General features: G+C 42.3%; 1 protein-coding gene across 1 annotated transcript in view; it reads left to right on the top strand.

Annotated features, from left to right (window-relative positions):
• THSD7A (thrombospondin type 1 domain containing 7A) overlaps window positions 1-16,527 on the top strand; it is a 413,050-nt gene that overhangs the window by 346,552 nt on the left and 49,971 nt on the right. The window contains exons 15-18 of the mRNA XM_075827763.1: window positions 1,331-1,434; window positions 3,763-3,957; window positions 5,155-5,418; window positions 10,026-10,204. Of these exons, the coding sequence (XP_075683878.1) occupies window positions 1,331-1,434; window positions 3,763-3,957; window positions 5,155-5,418; window positions 10,026-10,204 (742 nt within the window). The remainder of the gene's footprint in view (window positions 1-1,330; window positions 1,435-3,762; window positions 3,958-5,154; window positions 5,419-10,025; window positions 10,205-16,527) is intronic.

Raw genomic sequence — 16,527 nt, 5'->3', positions numbered from 1 at the left:
CTCACAAGTCCAACCTGACATGGGCCCCGTCTCTACAAAGGTCCCCAAAGGAGGCACATGGGCAGCCTCATATTCCCATGGAACTTAGCTGCAGTACCAGACACAACCACACAGACATGGAAAGCACTGTGTTGGCTGACTAATGGGGATCTTGTGGGTCGACCCCTACAGATCGCACATTGATAGCCTATACTTCATCAATGTGAAATCCCAGAAAACACTTTAATTGAATATTAAGAGCCAACTCTCCAATACTTAAAGGGGTTTTCCCAAGATTGACATTTATTCCCTATCTACAGGATCGGGGATAAATGACTAATCAACGGGAGCCCCACCACTGGAACCCCGAGCGATCACTAGAACGGTAGTTATGAGCCCCCAATCCTGCTCATTGCACCGTCCTCAGTGAGGAGGAGCTTGAATGGAGCGGCAATCGAGCATACACCCTGCCATTAGATTCAATGTTTATGAGGCCGATGGAAACAGCCGAGCGCTGCCCACAACTGTCTCCATCAGTCCCACAGACTTTGAATGGTGCGGCACATTTAAAGTCACATGACAAAGAGTCGTGTTCTCATCAAGGAAGACTGTGCCACTAGACTTCCGGTTTCCCGCCAGCATTATAAAAATCGATCAAAATCTCATAATCAGCGCAACGGGGACCGGAATGTATATTAGTGAGTGTACTCGCATCCTGCAGTGACTACACTGATAATACTTTTCGGTCCCCACATAACCCCTTTAATGTATTGTGTTTTATTGATGTATCTCATAGAAGCATAGAACATTCTATCAGTCACACACAAAGCCTATTATCTATCTTACAATCAGAGTCCTCAGGCTCCCCGAAACGTTTCCTAATATGACTTTCCATCATCTCACAGCGCTTTGTTCAATAGGATACGTTAGAAAAATCCACAATCAGATTATTCCATCTGATGTCCCCAATGGCTTGAACTAGAGGTGTGAAGTCGTCCAAATTTGCCGCCACCTCTGGGAAATCAAAACATCTGCTTTAAAAATGATGCCAGCAAATCAGAGCGAGATCAGGGCCATTGTGAAATCCGTAGTTCCTCTCATTGACGGCCTCAACGACACAAAAACCTAATTTTCTATGCCTGGGTACCTCGGATCCATGTGTTTAATCCAGATGGTTTGTGGTGGTTATAGAGCGGGGGTATTTCATTAAGAGAGCCCCCGCCGCTTCTGCCAAGTAAATGAGAAAGTGCCCGTGGAATGGCACAGAGTAAATGATCATGACCGGGATGATTGAAACGTCCTGACAGTCATGATTTAGAGTCTCGGTCTTTTATAAATGTCTCGCCCATAGGTGGAAAACTCATAAGTGGAGAAGATGCCAGCTGGTTCCTTGGTACGTCAGACAAGACAGCCCCGGAGCCTATGAGACGTGTGGCCCCGGACTGCAAGCAAGAGGTGAATTTTAATGATAACTCTAAAGAAGAAATTGGTATTTTATTTGAGATGTTCTTCATTTTTGGTCATTTTATCTACTTCAAAAGGGGTTTATGGGATTTAGTAAATATTCATAACCCCAATATTTTCCTAGGTCAAAGAGGGACTTCATGGCAAGTTTTGGTTGTCTCGAGGTTACTGTCAAATCTTGCAACCACAAAGTTTCCCATGAGGGAGAAGTTGCACGATTATCATAAAAACTCCATTACGGTCACGTAACTTCTCCGCCACAGAGAATTGTGGTCCCGTAACAATGGCGGTAACCCATGGTTTTATCGCAGCCCCTCTCACTGCTGGGATCCCCCATGATCACCTGGGAGAAGTCGTCATTTAGTCTTCATTTCTTCTACAGTGAGCTTTAATGCATTGATGAACTGAGTCATTTACAGGAGAATCTACTCTTTGTCCTCCATTTTGGCTAATAGAGGGGGTGCCCCCTTCACATATGGAGTTAATACACATTTCTGGGCCCCATAGGGATTCCTGGGATGGACTACTGTTGGAAAACAAGGGTTAAATTGCAGCCACGACCCTATAAATTAAGAGCAGTCACAGTCATAGTGAGAGCTCCGTTCAATTTTATATTGCCCCCATAGCATACAGACCAATGGAATAAGTCCATATTTTGCTTCCCTTAGCCATTTGCTCAAGCAGCAGAGCCCAATTTTATGCTGTTATTGGCCCCCCCATAGCTATATTAACTACTGCATTCTTCATAACCACTTCAATATTTTGCCCCCACAGAGCCACATTGGCCCCCATAGTGACCCTTGACCCCCCCCCTCCTTAGCCACTGCATCACATTGACTTCCATAGTGGCACCAGCACTATTTTTGCCACTATAGTTATAGTTATGGACCTTATACTGTTGCAAATGTGATGGTATGTATGAAAGTGGCATAGGTAGGGGAACGCTTAGAGCATGGCTTAGATACCCGCGGTACCTCATCATGTTCTGTCAAGCTGAATATAGCTGAGCCATTACCCTAAAGCGTGCATAAGACCTTCTAACATCAGTATAGCATGCATTTCACGCTATGGCCCTGCTAAGGCTTTGTTCACACTGGTGCCACGTTATTGCCCAGTATTTTATACATTGGCATTTTCCTCGTGCTACGTCACCTGGCACATCAGGGATTTTGCCTTCTTGTTATGTAGAGGAGAGGTAGCTGTAATACATGCTGCAATTATATCCTGTAAAAAAAAAAGTATCTTGCAGCGGAGTATATTATCTGTATAATTATAGGACTTAATTGCTTTAGTAAATTCTATTAAAATCTACGAGCCGTTATGTTATACAGATTACAGCACGCCATTCAATTCTCTCCTCTTCTTAATCAGGAACGCTTTGTAAAACCTGCAGCGCTACATGATCCATAGTCGGGAGAAAAAGGAGGTTCTTCTAAATGATTACTGAAAATGCTGATGAGCGCCATGAGATCAGTAATAAGGCCCCATGCACACGACCGTATTTTTCATGCGTAATTACGAACCCATTCATTTCTATGGACTACGGACATCTTTCCGCATTTTTACGGATGGGTGTCCGTTCTGATCCGTAAAATATAGAACATGTCCTATTCTTGTCCGTAATTTCGGCATGGACTCACCATAGAAGTCTATGGGCGGTTCCGTAATTACGGACGGCTACAGATCCGTATATTTACGGATGGATGAAAATACGGTCGTGTGCATGGGCCCTAAATAATACCGCCTACATGTAAATACTGCGGTAAAATATTTTAATGTTTTTGTGTGTAATAATTAGTCTCTTGTTTATTGTTGGTCTTTACTTGTTACATTGTTTGGAATGTGATACAATAATGTTACAATATTTAGCATACACTGTAGAGAGACAAAAACCCATAGTAAAGTGAAAAAGGGGTCCCCTCCTCCCTTCTGGTGCTCACCTCTGGTCCTGTGTAGTGGCCGATGGCCACTTTACCACGTTGCCACCTTAAGTTCCCTAATTTATAGAACTGATCCATGTCCTGCTTTAGTAGGGGAAGCCCTAGTTGAAAAAAAACCAGTGTGGTACCTCGGAAATGTTGGAGATTTGATCCAACCGGGTCATATTTTGGGTCAATCAATAAAAAGTTTTAGCTCTAGTGTAGTCTAGATAGCTTATAATATTCTGAGTTATAGACTGAGCATTCATTATATGCATATTAGGTCAAAGGGCAATATTGCTATGGGGCACAGGGATTTCTAGATAAACCCCTCAGTTCAAAAATATTCCGGGGTTTTAATATTTGATTAATTTTTACATTTTCCCCCCCATTATTTTAGCTATCACTTGTCGCAGGCAGGACGGAGCACAGGCAGACATCATCGAGTGCCTCAAACAAGCTGGCCCTTTACCACCTTTAACCCAGCAATGCCAGATACCGTGCCAGGATGACTGCCAATTTAGCAACTGGTCCAAATTTTCATCATGTAATGGAGACTGTGGTGCCGTCAGGACCAGAAAGCGATCTCTTCTCGGTAGGTCTTTAATAGTGACGTCATGTGTAGTAGTGTGCAAATCAAAAATTCAGATGCGTGGCCTTGTGCCAAGTGTGAAATGCTATACATTGAGGCAAGCTCTGACAATATTTTGGCGCATACTGTCATCTGTAGTACATTCAGAACTAGGGGCAGATACTGTACAGGCAGTAAAGGGGTTATTTGCTGAAACAGGATGTGGGCCCCTTGCTCACAAAAAAACAAAAGATGAAAATAAAACAACTGTTATTTGACAGCCGCTCCATTCTTAATATTAGATACAGCCACGACCTTCTTTGTGATTGGTTATGGTACTATGTGGACAGGAGAGGCAGGGATATACCAGGGGTGCAGGTCAGGTCAATTTGTTGGCCCAAATTCTAATTGGCAAACTGATACTTGACTCTCAATAATCATAGAGGTGCCAGCGGACCACATTACCCTCAAGGCCTCTGTGCAGCTGCATACTGTATGTAGTATGTCTGCCATACCTAGACCATAGGTTGCATGCATGGTAACAGTCAATTTCACATCATCTTATTAATGCTAATTTAGCACCTGATTTTGCAATTTGAGCTATCAGGGGCAGATATAAAATACCCATTTATTCATTTTGTCACATGTTGGCACAAGAGATGTGGTTGTGGGTATGGACAGGATCAAAGATAACATCAGGAGAACATGGGAAAATACAGATGTGTCCACCCTTACCTTTGCTTGAATTTGGTTAAGGACTCCAATTTCTCATGAAACCAATTCAATACAATATCGTGACATGCTAGAAAAACACTTGAAAGGCTGCAATACATATCACAACCACTGGGTGACCACACAAAGACATATATAGCATAGACATCTCGTATCAGAGTATCTTTTATTAAAGCTGCTCATCACACGCCACATATCTCAGGGTATGTTGAGATAAGAGAAAAGGTAAGGAAGGACACGTCTGTACAAGGGCCAACTAAGCTTGGGGAGCCCATGGCAATGAGGTTAAATATGCTCTACCCTTGTCAAGCAGAGAAATGGTAAACAATGACGCAATCACCCAAGAGCCCACAAACACCGGAAACCGACCCTGGGCATGGTGACAGGCAGCCCCATTCTGTAGAGCAATATCATGTTATTCTGCATTAGGTTGCAACTTATTATTATTATAACGTTTTTCATTTCTCATAAAAAAAATCTTCTACAAAGGAAAGAGTAAGAAGAAAGACAAATGTAAGAATTCCCAGATGTACCCAGTGATTGAGACGCAGTTCTGTCCATGTGATAAATATAACGCTCAACCTGTGGGAAACTGGTCAGACTGTATTCTACCGGAAGGGAAAGTAGAAGTTCTCCTTGGAATGAAAGTTCAAGGAGACATCAAGGAATGTGGTCAAGGATACCGGTATCAAGCCATGGCATGCTATGACCAGAACAACCGGCTGGTGGAAACATCAAGGTGTAACAGTCACGGTGAGTATTTCGTCCAGACCTTTTTCATTGTCACCCTATTTCATTGTCATCAATGTATTTAGAACATTTTTCCAGCTCTAATATATTTGGACGAATTACTTGAAGAAATTACATTAAAAAGGGGTCCAGTGGCTTGGACCCCTACCAATTCCTTGAATGAAGGTTTCTGGGTATAAATGATCTTCCCTCTTTGGTCTTCATTCCATTGACAATGGTGGGTTTGGCCCTGTAGATGTGTCCAGAAATAACTGCCATCAATCATGGAGTTCAATCAAATAATAAGGTGGGTCTACTCCAGACTAGAATGAACTTGCTTGGGTCCAAATTTTCCAATAAATGATTTGAGACACTGGCCACATTATAAGAATCAAAAAACACTCTGAACCCTGGTTTTTGGAAATTTTTCACAACACAGGAAAAAAAAAAGAACAAGAAAAGAACAAGCTTGTTTCAAAACTTGTTGAATATGTACAGTAGTAAGCAACAGACATAATATCCAATAAATTGAGTCCTATTGGGTCTTCATTTTCTAATCGTCACCCCAGGCCCTAATTGTGGGTCATTTAGGCTAAAATATATTGTTTATTTATGGGTAGGATTAATCCCTTGAACTATAATAAGGATGGCCACGAATGGGCAGATGTCTCTCCAACACCAATGGGCCTGAGGTCCTCTGCTGGCTCCCCCACCCCAATGTGCAACTGTTGGCCTCGTACATCTCATGTGTAATGCATGTAATTGTCTCTATTATTCTTTTACACTTGGCAGACATGAGCAAATTGATTATTTGGATAATTACAGATTTGTCAGCCCGTAGAAGACAATTCGCAAATTGATTTGCTACTTAGCCATTTTGGTTCTATCATCTCTCATCAACATGTCCTATGGATTTGCCTTATATATCCAAAATGTCAATGGATTTACAAATTGGCTCAACTAGAAACTGGAAAACATTCACTTTTGAAATCTGTAAAAAAAATCTCTTTGTAAGGAAGTTCCCATAATGTCCTCTAGAGACATCATGCCTGGTTCTGGGATTGGAAACTATTATTGAATGCGTATATCTAGTATTAACGCTCACAAACATGGCAATATTACAGCTCCTTATAAGATCTGAGTTTTATCAGGGTTTATTATCGCACACATAGAAGTCGAAGGGCACAGAGTATTTTGGCGCTGTTTTTTATGCGGAAACCGCTTCGGAAACAGTGCCAAAAACCGCCCGAAATTGCTTCCCATTGATTTCAATGGGAGACGGAGGCGGTTTTTTCCCGCTAGCGGTAAAAAAACGCTTGCGGGAAAAAGAAACGACATACCCTTTCTTCTGGCGTTTACATCTCTGACCTCCCATTGACCTCAATGGGAGTCAGAGAAAGTGGCTTTCGCAGCGGTTTTTTGCGCACTGCGCTCAATGGTCGTGGCCGAACAACGCAGCAAAAAACGTGGCAAAGAGAGTGCAGGCAGGCCAAAATCTGCTTTAAAATTCCTGAAAGAATTTTGAGGCAGATTTTTCCGGCTGCAAAATACTCAGTCTGAACAGGGCCATGGCATACCGAGTTTCTTTTTAGTCAAATTCATATGTAATGCCATATTATGGAGTTATTCTTCCCTAGAAGCAGTGCCATGCAGAAGCACCATATAGATGGAGTCCCTATGGAGTGCCTATGGCTCCCAGTATGCCTCCGTGTGCATGAGGCCATAAAAAAAAAAAAAAAAAGGTAATTATATCATTTCCACTAACAATAATAAAATAACAATATAGAAAAAACTCGCTTAACTTAGTAAGTATGAATCAACAAGTCATCTTTTCCTGTGAAGGTTTTGAAAAAGGTAGGTTTCAATCTTCATGGGAGCTAAAATCACTGCAATATCGGTTGTCATCCAGCTTTCCCAGAGAGAATAAAAAAGAAAGGGCTAAATAGTCATTTCAAAAAGTCAACAATAGAAGAGAACAACTCAAGGAACTTTTTGTTTTATATTTGATAGGTAATTTAATAATCATAATAAGGCCGGATTCACACGAGCGTGTGCGTTTTGCGCGCGCAAAAAATGCGGCGTTTTGCGTGCGCAAAAGGTCCATAACCGCTCCGTGTCCGCAGCATATGATGCGTGGCTGTGTGATTTTCGCGCAGCCGCCATCATTATGACACTCTGTTTGTATGTTTGTAAACAGAAAAGCACGTGGTGCTTTTCTGTTTTCATTCATCCTTTTCACTGCTGTTGCGCGAATCACGCACGTCACACGGAAGTGCGTGATGCGCGAAAAATGCACAAATATTGGACATGTCGTGAGTTTTACGCAGACATACGCTTTGTGAAAATCATGGACAGTCTGAAAGGCCCCATTGACTAACATAGGTCCGTGCGAGGCGCGTGAAAATCACGCGCGTTGCACGGACGTATATCACGTTCGTCTGAATAAGCACTAAATCTAATAATAAAATACTACTACTACTAATAATAATAATAATAATAAAAAAGTCACATAATAATAGTAATCACATAATAATAAAAATACTAATAATAATAATAAGAAATATAATAATACAATATAGTAGTAGTAATAATAATAATAATAATAGTATAATATAATAAAATACTATTATTACTACTACTACCACCGCTACTAATATTACTAATAATAACAATAATAATAAATCATTACATAATAATAGTAAATCAAATAATAACAACAGTAATATATAAAATATTAATGTAATAAATATAATAATAAAATACTATTACTACTACTACCACTACTAATACTGCTTCTACTGCTAATAATAATAATAAATCATCACATAATAATAGTAATACATATACTACTACTAATAATAATAAATAAAATAATAATAATAATAATAAAAACAGTAATATATAAAATATTAATGTAATAAATATAATAAAATACTGCTGCTACTACTACTACTAATGATAGTAATTACATAAGAGTAATCACAAAATAATAGTATTAATATTACTAATAATATTAATACTAATAATAATAATAATAAATATAATAATACAATATAGTAATAATAATAAAAGTTAAATATAATACTAATACTAATAATAATAAATAATTACATAATAATAGTAATACATATACTACTACTACTAATAATAATAATAATAACAGTAGTAAATAAAATAATAATTATAGCAACAACCGTAATATATAAAATATTATTAGAATAAATATAATAATAAAATACTTTAGAATAAAAATATAGTTAAAAAATTATACATATTATAATAAGAATATGAAGTAAATATATATATATATATATATATATATATATATATATATATATGTATAATATAAAATATAAAAAATTATAATTATAAAAATAAATACGAAATAATAATACAAGAACAATATTTATCACCTCGTATGTCTCATTATCTTTATAATTTTGTTTTACATTTTTTTTATCTACTCATTCATTATCTCTTTATTCTTCCCCACAAAAATGTTCCCAATATTACTTTTACAATTCTATTCACTGACTACTGGATTCAACAGATAATGCCAACATCTACAGCAAAAGCTCTAAAAATTGCATTTCATATGTTGTTTTCATGGTTGGTTATTAAATAAAGCTTTACGTATAAAAAGCCAAATAGGCCGCGTCTGTGTGAAAGCCGCAAATCCACAGTTACTGAAAATTAATTTTGTGTAATGATTTATACCTCTGATTAAGTTGAAGTGAGCCGCTCTGCCGTCGCCCTACATATCAAGATACAGCAAGATATAGACCCAATTAATTATGCATGCTCCCAGTATAATTTAATGTTTGAAACAAGTAATAAAATGTTTTATTGGATTACATGGGGAGATAGTAGGCTCTGATTTCCGTTTGATATATTACTTTCTGCTACAGAGATTATAATATTTTCTTGCTACAGAGATATGAATTTAGCAGAGTCTGTATCTAGATCTTCTGTGTAATACAGATAACAAAATGCCTTTTCTTCCAATGGATATAACAATATGTAAAAATTTCCAATTGATTGGAACTAAAAGAAAAGAAAAAAAAACCACCCACACTTGACTAAAGTAAAAACTTAATATTTAAAGGGGTGGTCCACTTTGAACAGTCCCTTTTGATTAGCAGGATCCCCCGACAAAAGGCTCATCACAGGTTGTCCTGCTGCTGGGGCCCCTAGTGATCAGCTCTAATCTGGTGGAGAATCTCGCTGCTCAATTTCCCTGCAGTGCCGCCACAGGTGAAATGAAGCATTACACAGTTCCCACTAAAATCAATGGGATGTCTGTGTAATGTAGGGACGTGCCGGGTCCAACAGAGTGATAGAGAGGATCATTTTTTAAGCCACTCCCTAATAAATGAGGGTCCTGAATAGGGAAGCCCCATTTATAAACTCAAAATTTCTTAGAAGGTATTAATAAGAAGAGTCAACTAGCTTTCAACTCCCAGCAGCCAAAAATGTGGCCACAATCCAGGGCATTAACACCTATGTGGATACCCTTTGGGTTCTTCCATGTGACACTCATGATTCCTGGGATTGTCTTCATCTTGTTTCTTATCATTATCTTATACCTTCCTATTGAATCCATGAAAATAAAATGTTTATTTCCTTATTAGGTTACATAGAAGAAGCGTGTATTATTCCTTGTCCTTCCGACTGCAAGCTCAGCGAATGGTCCAACTGGTCACGATGTAGCAAATCATGCGGAAGTGGAGTCAAGGTTCGATCCAAATGGCTACGTGAGAAGCCTTATAATGGAGGAAGGCCCTGTCCAAAACTGGACCATACCAATCAGGTTACTGAATTTTTTTAGTTTAAAGAAATATCATTCTACAATTAAAATCTAATAATAATCTACTTACAATGTTAATCTTCTCTCATCTTGTATTGATCTAGAGTTGCATTGTGTTTTCTACTCTTCTCATATCCAGTGCAGTATTCAGAATTCCACTGGCTTCCACTTGATATCTGTCAACACTGTGTTGACAGACACACCCTTTGCGGAATAGTTTAGATCCTACATTGCATTGGTTTTTTTAAATTCACAAATAAAGTTTAATCAGAAGTAAATACAGAGCATTGAGATGTGTAGACAACATGTCCATTGCAAGTACAAAGAACTCAGTAATTCAATACAGTGATGTGTCAGAAGAATCATAAGTTCAGTCCATTAGGGCAATGAAAATTATCGAGTAAAGAAATGTCATACAAAACAATAGCATACAAAGCAATATAAATGAGCAGGGTATCTGGTGACTTTACACTCCTTGAATATTTAAGATCCAGCGTGTAGAGTCAATCACTGCCTAATGTAAAATACAAAGGGTTAACCAGTTAACTAAAACTCAAACAGTTTCCACATGAAGAGATACATAAAAATAGAACATAAACATGTCAGGTAATATTCAGCGGAAGATCAGGACCTATAGCTATACCACGTTGAAAGTAATGGTCCATAGTGTATAATGTATTCATGGGATGTAAGAGGGGCCAACCGGACATGGGTCAAATATGAGTCACGTCCGTGGCAGCAAACAGATAAAGGGCTCAGGGGTGAATCAGAGATTCTGTGTTGGGGGGCGCAGACAGTAGCAGGAGACTGCAGCCATCTTTCCCAAATTTTGGTGAATTTGAGGAGACAGTTTCTATGTTGGAATAACCATTTTTTGTGGGCTAACATGCCACCAACCAGGGACAGCCATTCTACAAATGTAGGGGCCCGACAGGACAACCAAGTCTTGGCTAACAGCTTCTTGGCATAATATAATGTCTCCACAATAAATGTATGGATATGACAGGAATCATAATCTGCCGGGTCAGGAGTGAATAGACAGGTCTTGGGGCACAGCGGGACAGGAGACCCCATCTCATCGTTCAGGAATTTGATAACTTGATCCCAAGAACCCAGCTATCTTAGGGCAGGACCACACCAAATGATAAAAGGAGCCCGAGGTAAGTCCACATTTAGGGCACTCGTCAGGGTAGTCAGGACGGAAGCGATGTAATCTAGAGGTGGTTTAATACGCCCCATGCAATATGTAAAATTGTGTGAGTCGCTCATTATAATTGGATGATACAGTTTTAGGGGAGATGAGGGCTCTGCCCCACTCATCCTCAGTCAGCGGACCCACATCACCTTCCCATTTTGCCCTCAGAAGGATGAGCAGAGATTCTCTAAACTCGCCGGATAATAGGCTATAAAGTTGGGAAAATAAGTGTTTAACTGGGGGACAGATCAGAAAGTTACAAAGTGGGAAGCTTTGGTACGTTATTTCCCCGGGGCCCCGCTGAGTCTCTAGTGCATGTTTGACCCTCAAATAAGAGAACAATTGGGAGGAGGGGAGAGCAAATTCCTCCTGCAGCGCTGGAAATTCTTAATACTAGGGTCTGAATACATGTGAGAGAGATACCAAATACCATTCTTGTGCCAGGGGATATCAAAGGAGAGCTGCAATAATTCTGGGAGAGCTTTACAGTGCTATAGAGGTGATGCCTAGTGAGGCCAGTGGAGTAGAACATGCGCTGGAATACATGCCACACCAGTAGGGCCTGGTTCAGGATTGGGTGGTCACGTAAGTTTCCACTGGTATGCAGTCGGCCCAAAAAAAAATATGCAAAGGGTGAGAATAATGTGTACTAAATGGGGAAATAAGTAGGGTCTGAACTCTCACACGCTCGGCTGCTCCCCATCTTGCCAGGTGAGACAATTGACCAGCTATATAGTATCATTTAACACTGGGGAAAGATACACCACCCTCATCCCATTGGGCGCATAGACGCCAGCTAGCTACCCGAGACCTACCATTATTCCACATAAAGGAGGTGAGTATACTCTCAAGACGCTGCAGTAAACGGGCTGGAAGGTATACAGGAGACTCCTGGAGAATATACAGGATTTTAGACATTAGGGTCATCTTAACTAAACTCACTCTCGCAGATGTAGATAAGGAGCAATTGGTTCCATCTGGCAATCTTGGCACGCAGAAAGGAAACCAAAGGGGAGATAGTTAATGCTTCGAAATCAAAAACTGATTTGGAGATCTTTATACCAAGATACGTAATAGAGGTCGACCAGAGGGGTGGGGTGGAGATCGCTGAGGCAACAGGGGCTGATATATATAATGGTAAAATATGAGACTTAAACCAATTAATGGATAAACCAGACATTGAACCCAAACATGTCATTATAGAGGGTAATATATGCAGGGACGCCCCAGGGTCAGCGAGATACAACAGGGTGCCATCCGCATACATGCTGGCCTTTTCTTGTACAGGGGGAGGTTAAAACCTATCATACGGGGTTCTTGTCTGAGTTTTTCAACAAAAGGTTCCACTGCAAGCGCAAATAATAGAGGGGAGAGAGGGCAACCTGATCAGGTTCCTCTATACAAAGGGAAGGGGTCCGAAGTCCAGTCATTTACTGCCACCCGTGAGGATGGGGCAGAGTATAATAATTTAACCCATTTTATATATACTGGTCCGAATCCAAATTTCACGAGTGTTAAAAAAAGGAAATCCCATTCTATTGAGTCAAAGGCCTTAGCGGCATCCAGGGAGACTACGACATGAGCGCCGACCTCCTCTTGAGTGGACTGTAAATTAGTGAACAGTCGGCGAAGGTTAACGGCCCTGGCTTTGCCAGGCATAAAGCCAGTCTAGTCCGGGTGTATCAAAGACAGTATAACCGTATTAAGTCGTCTAAGCCAGAAGTTTTGCCATGCTTTTATTATCAGTCTGGAGGAGTGAGATGGGGTGGTAGGAATCACATAGTGTAGGGTTTTTACCCAGTTTCGGCATCACTACTATCGTCGCTTCCCTCATCGAACCGGGCAGTTCTCCAGAGTCCAAAGCCGCTTGGTGAACATACAGGAGATGGGCAGCTAAAAAAATCAGCATGAGCCCTGTAAAATTCAATTGGTGGGCCATCACTACCGGGTGATTTAGACATCTGGAAGGAGGCCATAGACTCCAGAATCTCCTGTGCAGTAATGGGGCCATCTAAATATTCCCTGTGGTCAGGCAATAGCGAGGGAAGGGTTATCTGCTCTAGATAGTCAGCAATTTCTGCGGAGGAGGCAGATATGTGTGAGGAATATAATGTTTCATAATATAAGCGAAAGGTGGATAAAATTACCTGTGGGTCAGACTACTGGGTACCATCTGGAACCTCGAGCAGTGACATCACAGGGGGTTCCCTATCATCCTTGGCAATACAGGTTAAGGCCTTATTTACACGAGCGTAATATACGCGCGTGCGACGCGCGTGCTTTTCACGCGTGTCGTACGCACCTATATTACTCTATGGGGCAGTTTAGACGATGCGTGAATTTTGCGCAGCGTGAGTGCGTTGCGTAAAACTCATGACATGTTCTATAATTGTGCGTTTTTCACGCAACACGCACCCATTGAAGTCAATGGGTGCGTGAAAACCACGCATGCCGCACGGAAGCACTTCCGTGCGAACTGCGTGATTCGCGCAAGAGCTGTCAAAAGGATGAATGTAAACAGAAAAGCACCACGTGCTTTTCTGTTTACAAACATCCAAACAGAGTGTCAAATTAGAGATGAGCGCACCGAACTTCACCGGGTTCGGCCGAACTCGTTTTGACCGAACCCGGCAAAAAATGTTCGGGTACGCGACGGCAGGAGACAGTCACTGTCCACGGTGCTGAAAGAGTTAAACTGGTTCAGCACCATGGACAGTGACTTCCGATCACAATATACATGAACGTGTAAAAAAAAAAGAAGTTCTGACTTACCGAGAACTCCCGGCTTCTTCCTCCAGTCTGACCTCCCGGGATGACAATTCAGTCCAAGTGACAGCTGCAGCCAATCACAGCCCAAGCACAGCCTGTAGCCAATCACAGGCTGCAGCGGTCTCATGGACTGCCGCGTCATCCTGGGAGGTGGGGCCGGATGACAAGAGAGGGACGCGTCACCAAGGCAACGGCCGGGAGACCGGACTGGAGGAAGCAGGAAGTTCATGGTAAGTATGAACGTCTTTTTTTGATTCACAGGTTGGTGTATATTGTGATCGGAACTCACTGTCGAGGGTGCTGAAAGAGTTACTGCCGATCAGTTAGCTCTTTCAGCACCTTGGACAGTGACGGGCGTCGACTAGCCTCATCTCTATGATGGCGGCTGCGCGAAAATCACGCAGCCGCGCATCATACACGGATGACACACGGAGCTGTCAAATGCCTTTTGCATGCGCAAAACGCAGCGTTTTTTGCGCACGCAAAACGCACACGCTCGTGTAAATCAGGCCTAAAAGTTTACCACATTTTCCACCATGTTCGTAATATGATTGCTTGGAAAATAAGTCCTTTTTTCTGAGCCTTATTATTCAAAGAGGTGTGGTACAAACGGACCTTGCAAAGCCATTCCGATTTATGATCCCCAGTCGGATCATTGATATACTGAAGTTCGGCCGCTAAAGCATCATTGGCCATTTGGAGTTCGTTACGCGCCAAACCTCTTTTCAAGTCATTAATTGCCACAGAGAGTGCCCCACGTGCATATGCCTTGAAGGAGTCCCACACAACTAAAGGAGAAGCGCTGCCATCATTGTCAAGAAAAAACTGATGCCACTTAGTCTGGAAATAGTCAGATGAGGGGAGAATTGTGAGCCAAAAGGGGTTCAATAGCCAGCGATTTTTTGGGGGGTATATTTGGGAGTCTAATACGTAAATGGCCAGGGGAGTGGTCCGAAATAGACCTGGAAAGAATCCACAGCCGTCAGGAGGGAGGTATGTACCAGCATTAAGTCAATACGGGATAAGGCCTCAAGGAGTGAAGCAAGAATATTGTCGGGTAAGAGCAGTGGCGTAACTACTTCTGTAGCAGCCGTAGCGGCTGCTACGGCGCCCGCGGCATGAGGGGGCCCGAGTCGCCCGCCGGCACGGGCCCCCACCATGGCCTGAGGCTCCGCTAGCAGCCGCTATGGCTACTACAGCGCGACGCCACTGAACACTATGGCAGAGCAGGGAGGTATCTCCCCGCTCTGCCATTAAACAAAAGACATGTATCCCCTATCCACAGGATAGGGGATACATGTGTGATCGTTGGCACTGATAGGGAGAATGGGGGACCGAAAGTCCCCTGAAGTTCTCCATGACAAACCTCTGACTTCCGGGGTCTGTGTCGGCAGCTCTGTAGAAATGAATGGAGCACCGGTCGCGCTTGTGCGCATGCGTGACCAGCGCTCCTTTCATTTTTATTGAGCTGCCAACACAGACGCCAGAAGTCAGAGGTTTGTCATGGAGAACTTCAGGGGATTTTCGGTCCCCCGTTCTCCCTATCGCTGCCAGCGATCACACATGTATCCCCTGTCCTGTGGATAGGGGATACATGTCTTTTGTAGGACACACTATAGGTCGGCTTTTTTTGGGGGGCTGTATAGCGTTACCTACAGAGGGGGGGCTGTATAGCGTTACCTACAGGGGGGGCTGTATAGCGTTACCTACAGGGGGATGTATGGCGCTATCTACAGGGGGGCTGCATGGCGTTACCTACAGGGGGGCTGTATAGCATTACCTACAGTGGGGCTGTATAGCGTTACCTACAGGGGGGGCTGTATAGTGTTACCTACAGGGGGGGCTGTATGGCGTTACCTACAGGGGGGCTGTATGGCGTTACCTACAGGGGGCCTGTATAGCTTTACCTACAGGGGGGCTGTATGGCGTTCTCTACAGGGGGGGACTGTATGGCGTTCTCTACAGGGGGGCTGTATGGCGTTATCTACAGGGGGGCTGTATGGCGTTATCTACAGGGGGCTGTATGGCGTTATCTACAGGGGGGCTGTATGGCGTTATCTACGATGGCTGTATGGCATTATCTACGGGGGGCTGTATGGCTTTACCTACAGGGGGCTGTATGGCGTTACCTACAGGGGGGGCTGTATGGCGTTACCTACAGGGGGGGCTGTATGGCGTTACCTACAGGGGGGCCTGTATGGCGTTACCTACAGGGGGGCTGTATGGCGTTACCTACAGAGGGGCTGTATGGCGTTCTCTACAAGGGGGGCTGTATGGCGTTATCTACAGGGGGGCTGTATGGCGTTATCTACAGGGGGGCTGTATGGCGTTATCTACAGGGGGGCTGTATGGTGTTATCTAC

Source organism: Rhinoderma darwinii, chromosome 5 (genome assembly GCF_050947455.1).
Source record: "Rhinoderma darwinii isolate aRhiDar2 chromosome 5, aRhiDar2.hap1, whole genome shotgun sequence".
In the NCBI taxonomy this organism is placed as follows: domain Eukaryota; kingdom Metazoa; phylum Chordata; class Amphibia; order Anura; family Rhinodermatidae; genus Rhinoderma; species Rhinoderma darwinii.
This window is presented reverse-complemented; position numbering and strand designations above follow the sequence as displayed.